General features: G+C 40.7%; 1 protein-coding gene across 1 annotated transcript in view; it reads left to right on the forward strand.

Annotated features, from left to right (window-relative positions):
- Positions 1-9358, forward strand: part of Sycp2l (synaptonemal complex protein 2 like) — a 65778-nt gene that overhangs the window by 8597 nt on the left and 47823 nt on the right. The window contains exons 4-5 of the mRNA XM_031358094.1: positions 5827-5931; positions 6374-6398. Coding sequence (XP_031213954.1) covers positions 5827-5931; positions 6374-6398 — 130 coding nt within the window. The remainder of the gene's footprint in view (positions 1-5826; positions 5932-6373; positions 6399-9358) is intronic.

Raw genomic sequence — 9358 nt, forward strand, 5'->3', positions numbered from 1 at the left:
TGGATTTGATGATTGAATATGGGAAGGATTCCCAGGTGGAGAAGTCTCTGGATTGTCCTTCCTTCAGTTTCTGCTCCATAGTTTGTCTCTGTGACTCCTTCCATGGGTATTTTGTTCCCCCTTCTAAGAAGGAACGAAGTATCTACACTTTGGTCTTCCTTCTTCTTGAGTTTCTTGTGGTTTGTGGATTGTACTTTGTGTATTTCAATCTTCTGGGCTAATATCCACTTATCAGAGAGTGCATACCATGCGTGTTCTTTTGTGATTGAGTTATCTTACTCAGGATGATATTCTCCAGATCCATCCATTTCCCTAAGAAGTTCATAAATTCATTGTTTTTAGTAGCTGTATAGTACTCCATTGTGTAAATGCACCACATTTTCTGTATCCATTCCTCTGTTGAGAGACATCTGGGTTGTTTCCAGTTTCTGACTATTATAAATAAGGCTGCTATAAACATAGTGGAGCATAAATCCTTATTACATGTTGGAGCATCTTCTGGGTAGATGCCCAGGAGAGATATAGCTGGGTCCTCTGGTAGTACCATGTCCAATTTCCTGAGGAACTGCTAGACTGATTTCCAGAGTGGTTGTACCAGCTTGCAATCCCACCAACAATGAAGGAGTGTTCCTCTTTCTCCACAACCTCTCCAGCATCTGCTGTCACCTGAGTTTTTCATCTTAGCCAATCTGACTGGTGTGAGGTGGAATCTCAGAGTTGTTTGGATTTGCATTTCCCTGATGACTAAGGATATTGAACATTTCTTTAGGTTTTTCTCAGCCATTCGGTATTCCTCAGTTGAGAATTCTTTGTTTAACTCTGTACTCCATTTTTTAATGGGGTTATTTGATTCTCTGGAGTCTAACTTCTTGAGTTCTTTGTATATATTGGATATTAGCCCTCTTTCAGATATAGGGTTGGTAAAAAATCTTTTCCCAATTTGTTGGTTGCTATTTGTCCTATTGACAGTGTCCTTTGCCTTACAGAAGCTTTGTAATTTTATGAGGTCCCATTTGTCAATTCTTGATCTTAGAGCATAAGCTATTGGTGTTCTATTCAGGAAATTTTCCTCTGTGGCCATGTGCTCGAGGCTCTTCCCCAATTTCTTTTCTATTAGTTTCACTGTATCTGGTTATATGTGGAAGTCCTTGATCCACTTGGACTTGAGCTTTATACAAGGAGATAGGAATGGAACAATTTACATTCTTCTTTCTACATGATAACCACCAGTTGAGCCAGCACCATTTGTTGAAAATGCTGTCTTTTTTCCCACTGGATGGTTTTAGTTCCTTTGTCAAAGATCAAGTGACCATAGGTGTGTGGGTTTTCTGGGTCTTCAAATCTATTCCATTGCTCCACCTGCCTGTCACTGTACCAATACCATGCAGTTTTTATCACAATTGCTCTGTAGTACAGCTTAAGGTCCGGATGGTGATTCCACCAGAGGCTCCTTTATTGTTGAGAACGGTTTTGCTATTCTGGGTTTTTTGTTTTCCAGATGAATTTGCAAATTGCTCTTTCCAAGTCTGTGAAGAATTGAGTTGGAATTTTGACGGGAATTGCATTGAATCTGTAGATTGCTTTCAGCAAGATTGCCATTTTTACTACAGTAATCCTGCCAATCCATGATCATGGGAGATCTTTCCATCTAGTGAGATCTTCGATTTCCTTCTTCAGAGACTTGAAGTTCTTGTCAAACAGATCTTTTACTTGCTTAGTTAGAGTCACACCAAGGTATTTTATATTATTTGTGAGTATTGTGAAGGGTGTTGTTTCCCTAATTTCTTTCTCAGCCTGTCTATCCTTTGTGTAGAGGAAGGCCATTGATTTGTTTGAGCTAATTTTTTCCAGCTACTTTGCTGAAGTTACCATGTTTAGGAGCTCTCTGGTGGAATTTTTGGGGTCACTTAAGTATACTATCATATCAACTGCAAATAGTGATAATTTGACTTCTTTCTTTCCAATTCGTATCCCTTTGATCTCCTTTTGTTGTCTAATTGCTCTTCAAGTACAATATTGAATAGGTAGGGAGAGAGTGGGCAGCCTTGTCTAGTCTCTGTTTTAGTGGGAGTGCTTCAAGTTTCTCTCCATTTTGATGCTGGCTACTGGTTTTGCTGTATATTGCTTTTACTATGTTTAAGTATGGGCCTTGAATTTCTGATCTTTCCAAGACTTTTATCATGAAGGGGTGTTAGATTTTGTCAAATGCTTTCTCAGCATCTAAGGAGATGATCTTATGGTTTTTCTTTGAGCTCATTTATATAGTGAATTATGTTGATGGATTTCCATATATTGAACCATCCCTGCATCCCTGGGATGAAGCCTACCTGATCACGATAGATGATCATTTTGATGTGTTCTTGGATTCAGTTTGCAAGAATTTTATTGAGTATTTTTGCATCAATATTCATAAGGGAAATTGGTCTGAAGTTTTCTTTCTTTGTTAGGTCCTTGTGTGGTTTAGGTATAAGAGTAATTGTGGCTTCATAGAATGGATTGGGTAGAATGCTTTCAGTTTCTATTTTGTGGAATAGTTTGAGGAGTATTGGTATTAGGTCTTCTTTGAAGGTCTGATAAAACTCTGCATTAAACCCATCTGGTCCTGGGCTTTTTTTGCTTGGGAGACTATTAATGACTGTTTCTATTTCTTTAGGGGATATGGGAGTATTTAGATCATTTATCTGATCTTGATTTAACTTTGGGTTTGTTGTGGCTTCATTTTCATTAAACTCTAGAAAGTCTTTAATTTCTTTATTTCTTCCTTGACCAAGTTATCATTGAGTAGAATATTAAGCTTCCACGTGTATGTGGGCTTTCTATTGTTTATGTTGTTATTTAGGAGCAGCCTTAGTCCATGGTGATCTGATAGGATGCAAGGAATTATTTCAATCTTCTTGTATCTGTTCAGGCCTGATTTGTGACTGATTATATGGTCAATTTTGGAGAAGGTACAATGAGGTGCTGAGAAGAAGGTATATCCTTTTTGTTTTAGGATAAAAAGTTCTATAGATACATGTTAAATCCATCTGTTTCATAACTTCTGTTAGTCTTATTGTATCTTTGTTTAGTTTCTGTTTCCATGATCTATCTATTGCAGAGAGTGGGATGTTGAAATCTCCCACTATTTTTGTGTGTGGTGCAATGCGTGCTTTGAGTTTTAGTAAAGTTTCTTTTATGAATGTAGATGCCCTTGCATTTGGAGCATAGAGGTTCAGAATTGAGAGTTCATCTTTGTAGATCATACATTTGATGAATATGAAGTGTCCCTCCTTATCTTTTTTGATCACTTTAGGGTGAAAGTTTAATGTATTCGATATTAGAATGGCTACTCCTGCTTGTTTCTTGGGACCATTTTCTTGGAAAATTGTTTTCCAGCCTTTTATTCTGAGGTAGTGTCTTTGTCACTGAGGTAGGTTTCCTGTATACAACAAAATGTTGGGTCCTGTTTACATACCCAGTTTGATAGTCTGTCTTTTTATTGGGGAATTGAGTCCATTGATATTAATAGATATTAAGGAAAAGTAATTGTTGCTTTCTGCTATTTTTGTTGTTAAGAGTTGGAATTCTGTTCATGTGGCTATCTTCTTTTCATTTTGTTTGAAGATTACTTTCTTGCTTTTTCTAGGATGTTGTTTCCCTGCTTGTGTTGGAGTTTTCTATTTATTACTCTTTGAAAGGCTGGATTTGTAGAAAGATATTGCTTAAATTTGTTTTTGTCATGGAATACTTTGGTTTCTCCATCTATGGTAATTGAGAGTTTTGCTGGGTATAATAGCCTAAGCTCGCATTTGTGTTTTCTTAGGGTCTGTGTGACATCTGCCTAGGATCTTCTAGCTTTCATGATCTCTGGTGAGAAGTCTGGTGTAATTCTCATAGGTCTGCCTTTATGTTACTTGACCTTTTTCCCTCACTGCTTTTAATATTCTTTCTTTGTTTTGTACATTTGTTGTTTTGACAATTATGTAATGGGAGGAATTTCTTTTCTCATCCAGTCTATTTGGAGTTCTATAGGTTTCTTGTATGTTCATGGGCATTTATTTTTTTAGGTTAGGGAAGTTTTCTTCTATCATTTTGTTGAAGATATTTACTGACCCTCTAAGTCTTCACTCTCTTCTATACCTATGATCCTTAGGTTTGGTCTTCTCGTTGTGTCCTGTATTTCCTGGATGTTTTGGGTTAGGAGCTCTTTGCATTTTATGTTTTCTTTGACTGTTGTGTCAATGTTTTCTATGGTGTCTTCTGCCCCTGAGATTCTCTCTTCTATCTCTTGTGTTCTGTTGGTGATGCTTGTGTCTATGGTTCCTGACTTCTTTCCTAGGATTTCTATCTCCAGAGTTGTCTCTCTTTGTGATTTCTCAATTGTTTCTACTTCCATTTTTTAGGTCCTAGGTGGTTTTGTTAAATTCCTTAACTGTTTGGTTGTGCTTTCCTGTAATTCTTTAAGGGATTTTGTGTTTCTTCTTTAAGTGCTTCTCCTTGTTTACCTGTGTTCTCCTGTATCTCTTTAAGGGAATTATTTATGTCCTCCTTAAATTCCTGTATCACCATCATGAGATATGATTTTAGATCCAAATCTTGCTTTTCTGGTGTGTTGGAGTATCCAGGATTTGCTGTAGTGAGAGTACTAGGTTCTGATGATGCCAAGTAGTCTTGGTTTCTGTTGGTAAGATTCTTGCATTTGCCTTTCACCATCTGTTAATCTCTGGTGTTAGATGTTCTTGCTGTCTCTGGCTGGAGCTTGTTACTCTTGTGAGTCTGTAAGCCTAAGACAGCTCTCCTGGGAGGTCAGCTCTCCTGGGAGATCAGCTCTCCCCTGGTAAGAGCCATGTGCAGAGGGCTGTGGGTCAGCCATCCTTCTTGGGTGCAGATGGATGAATGAAGGACCCTGCAGCTACTGTGGCCTCTGCATTCTGCCTGGTCCTGCCTTAGTCACCGAAGAGAAAATGGAGATCTCACCTGAGTCCTGGGGTCAGAGTACTCCCTGGAGACAAGCTCTCAGCTTGCGGGAACGGTGCACAGAGGGCTGTGGATCAGCCATCCCTCCTGGTTGTAGACGAAGGTAGACTCACTTTTTTTTTTTTTTTTTTTAATGAGCAGCTAGTCTCAGCAAAAATGGTCCCAAAGATGAGCCATACTTTGATGAGTACATCTATTTCAAGATGTCACAGAAGTTAGTTCCAACCATACCTAGCACAATAGCATAGCATGCAATTGGAAATACATTCCCATGGGGGAAAAATCCAATGAGCCAAAAGCTCTTGGAAGAAGATAAGACCTGAGGCATATTTCTTATAGCTTCAAAGGCGTCTGTAGTAATGTTCAAACTGTTTTCATCTTGTATGTTTAATTTGGTTTTATGAGAGGATCTCGCTGTATAGTTTAGGTTGGCCTTGAACTCTCAGTGATCCTCTCGCCTCATCCTCCCAGGTTCTGGGTTCATAGGCATGTTCCACCACACCCAGCACATTTGTGGTTTTTGTCTGTTTGCTTTCAGTAGCTTGCTTCTCAATGCCACACTCATTGCCCTGTACTGCACAGGTTCATCTAACCTTGAACTCTTCTGCAGCCTCCACTGTGGGTGTCTGGGCACCAATCTTCCTCAAGTGTCCTCTCTTACTGATGTGTGTGATTGTGACCTTCCCTTTTGTAATTCTGGACCACTTGTGTCCCTTCTGACTTGCTCTTGATGGATGGGAAGCCTATATTGCACATGGGAAAAGGTCTTCAGGCTGCTTTTCCTTTAGTGGGAAATGATCTTGTCAGTCTTGTGGAGTAGGTCGGACCCACGCAGACCCATGTGGTTTCATCAGCATTTCTTCTGTGCACATGGTTTCCTGGTTTGAAACAATAACAGGATTTCTGACTACCAAAGTGCTGGCCTCGGAGGTGCTGCTGACTAATGCCGTGGAGGACTTCTTAGATACTGCACTGGTAAGGATGGACATGATTCAGGGGACAATATTGCCACTGATTGGCAGGGATCTAAGTGATTCGTAAAGCCTTATGTTTTATGTTTGGATTTTTTAAAAAGTTTTTTTTAGGAAGTTGGGTTTTTATAAGATGTGAATTTAAAAAGGCTGTCACATTTTATGATTAAATCATTATCTGAAAGATTGACATAAATGCATGCAACCAATGACACAGGAAACTGAAAGTCATTTACTTTATATGCTTAAAATACATTGTTTGATTGTAGGAAATGTGCTTATTTTCATGAACTGACTGTGATTCCAACAGGCTTTTTTTTTTCCTAATGGATTTTTTTTTCTTTTGTCTCTTGAGTTCAGTTTCTGTTAGTTAGTATTCATGCATTAGCATCAGAATGTGTGATGCTTTATAATAACAAGTTGTACTTTTTTCTTCCTTGTATTAGATCATTTCCAGGCACAGCAGGAAAGGTAAGTATATGAACAGCTACCAATTGTGCATTCTTCAAGAGAATAGTTTGGCACAGATGGTTTAAGTGACAGGCAAGGGTGAAGTTTTAACCCATCTGAATTTATCCACCACTTTACATAGTCTTACTGTGGCATTGGAAGGCATTTTGCTGTAAGGGCTGCCTTAGTTTTCCGCAATATATTTAGCTTAGTGGCTCTTGTCGCTGCTGTAGCGGACTTTCCTCTGTTGGCATAAGGGAAAACCACTTTGTCTCCAAAGCGGCAGGAGTTTAGCTCTCTGGGTTGGATTCTGCCTAGGTTCCCGTGCTAGAGGCCTGGTCCTGCTGTCAGCATTCCCATGCGGTAGTTAGATAATGGTAGACAGGGCTATGAAGAGGTTAATCAGATGAGGGACTGGGTGAGGGATTACTCAGTTGTAATTGCTTATTACAAGGAGAGCTGGCCTGTTGGCTTTTGCTTTTGTGCTCTCTGCTCCCCGTGTGACCTCTTGTACTCTGTGGCCCTCATGCTGCGACTCTATCCACCGTTCCTCTCCAACAGTCACAGACTGTGCTGCTGTGCTTTCAAGCTTCCAGAAGGGAGCTAAATTGGCCTCTTGTCTTAGCGAAGTGGACCCAGCTTCAAGTATCTGGTGATAGCAGCAGAGAGTTAAAGCAAAGACACCAAATCAGGTTAGCTATTGATTTACTTTGGAGCCAATGAAGTGAGCTTTGACTCTCCAGAGTGTACAAGGTAAAATTCTGAAAAGAAGTTTTGTTCCATTCAGTCCCAGTTAAAGGGTAGTTTGATATTTTGAATTATTTTATCCTGGAAGCAAAAATGTACTTGGGATGTTTCAGCATCCGAACACACATGGCCATCACAATAGGAAAATGTCCTTTTCCTGGGGTGCTGTGCTCGGCTTTAGGAAGCTGTTTAATGAGCTGATGTCATGTTCCACCATGGCTGGTGATTAAGGAAGTGGTACCAGGAGCTTTGGTGTGCATGGTATCTGCTGCATACTTGAGGGGAAAGGCTTTATATCAGTTAGCTTTCTTGTTGATATGACAAAGTGCCTGAATTAAATAACTTTTAAAAAGCATTTATCCAGGCTCATAATTTCAGAGTTGCTAGGTCTATAAACTTGGGTAGGACATCATGGTAGCTGAGAGTATGTGGTGGGTGGGCATCACTGGCGGGTAGCAGAGCAAGGGGCCAGATTCAAACCCAGCCCTTCCCTGGAACCAATGAGCTACTTCCTTTAGTGGTGTCCTGCCTTCCTCTGCTTCCCAATAGACTGCTCACATTTGGAGCTCATCGATACATTATACCAGTCATTAGGCCAAAGCCCTCATGATCTAACTATGTCTGTAGGCCTTCCCTCACAGACACACCCAAGTTTTATTGACCCCAAGTAAATCATAGTCCTCGTTGTCTTAGTCAGTATATCTAAGCATTTGCTTTTCATTTTTTTTAAATGAATATCATTAGCAATAGCAAGTGTCTTTAAAGATGGTTGATAAAATACATGCTGACACCTTCTTCTGTAACTTTTGTGATATTGTAGCATATAGCTTATCCTAACAGCATAGACTCATGTGAGGTGTCTGTTGAGTCATAACTTGGTGAACTCTCACACTCCCTGGAGCAACTCCACTGCTCTGCATGGAGGCATATGCCTATAGATGACCACTGTAGTCAGCTCTCACTGCCATAGCAAATACTGAAGATGGTGTGGCTTAAACAACAAACATTTGTCTGTGCTACTTATGGAGGGAGGGTGTGAACCCAAAGATCAGGCTGCCGGCATGGATGGATCCTGGGGAGGGCTCTCTGCTGCTTCTCAGTGTGTCCTTGTGGTGGAGACACAGAACCAGCAATCTCTGGTCTCTCTTCTCAGAAGAGTGACAACCTACCCTGCAGGTCTCACCCCTGTGACCTCATCTAACTTATTTTCCCAAAGGCCCTCTCTCTCAGATTGGGGTGAATGGTTCGACATATGAATTGGGAGGGGACAATGACATACATCCATAGCAGCAACATTTTTTTTTTTCTTTTGCTAAGGGCTCACTCTGGCTTCCCTGGGGTGGGTGTGGGAGTAGCTTCTCTGTATGTAGCAAATTCTTGCATGCTGCCTTTGGCTGTTGACTTGCATGAAGACCCTGTTAAGTTCAAAAATGTTTCTACTGGCTACCTTCCCACCATCTCCTGCCATTGTAGGATTAATCTCTTCATTATTTAGCCAGATTTATATAATTTTTTCCTTTGTGTTCCATTTTGGGGATTCCTTTGCTCTGTGCTCTGCCATAGGGGTTCTATCTGAACACTCTGCCCTTCTCTAGTGACTAGAGTACCTAGGTCTAGAGTTATTCTTGGAGTTCTCCTAATCAGCACCAACAGGATGCTACCCTGCCTTACTGTATGTGCATGCTCACACATGTGTTTCAGCCCTCCCCCTCCCCTGTCTCTGTCAGCCTCAGGCCCGTTTCTCAATTCTGGCAGTACCCACTTGCTCACATCTTCCCCATCACTAGGTGTATTTAGAGAGTTTTCAAGCTTTTCGTGGACGGCATTGTTTATTTCTCTCATGCCTCTCCTCTCAACCACAATTCTGCAATCATAACCTCTTCCCTCCGGGCCCTGTGGATGGAGAGGGCTGTCTCTGCTCTCAGGTCTGTCCTCCACTCTTCCCTCCACTCTTTCCTTGGTATTATAAAGTATGTTTTTTTTCAATGGGCATGCTCTCCAACTGGTAGGCTGTTCGATTTCATCCAGAAACACTAAGGGAAGAGGAAACAGGTTTTTCCTTCCCCCTCCTGAGGGGGCGCCACCTCTTGAAGTAGCTTCATTGTTCCAGTGGCTCAGACCCAGACCCAATTTTGATTGTAACTTTTATAAGATGATTGTGAGTTTTTCCATTTCTTTGCAGCTGTGACAGAATGCCCTAGAGAGTCAATATAAAGGGAAGAGACCTTTTTTTT

The sequence above is a fragment of the Mastomys coucha genome, unplaced genomic scaffold, assembly GCF_008632895.1.
Source record: "Mastomys coucha isolate ucsf_1 unplaced genomic scaffold, UCSF_Mcou_1 pScaffold7, whole genome shotgun sequence".
NCBI lineage: Eukaryota > Metazoa > Chordata > Mammalia > Rodentia > Muridae > Mastomys > Mastomys coucha.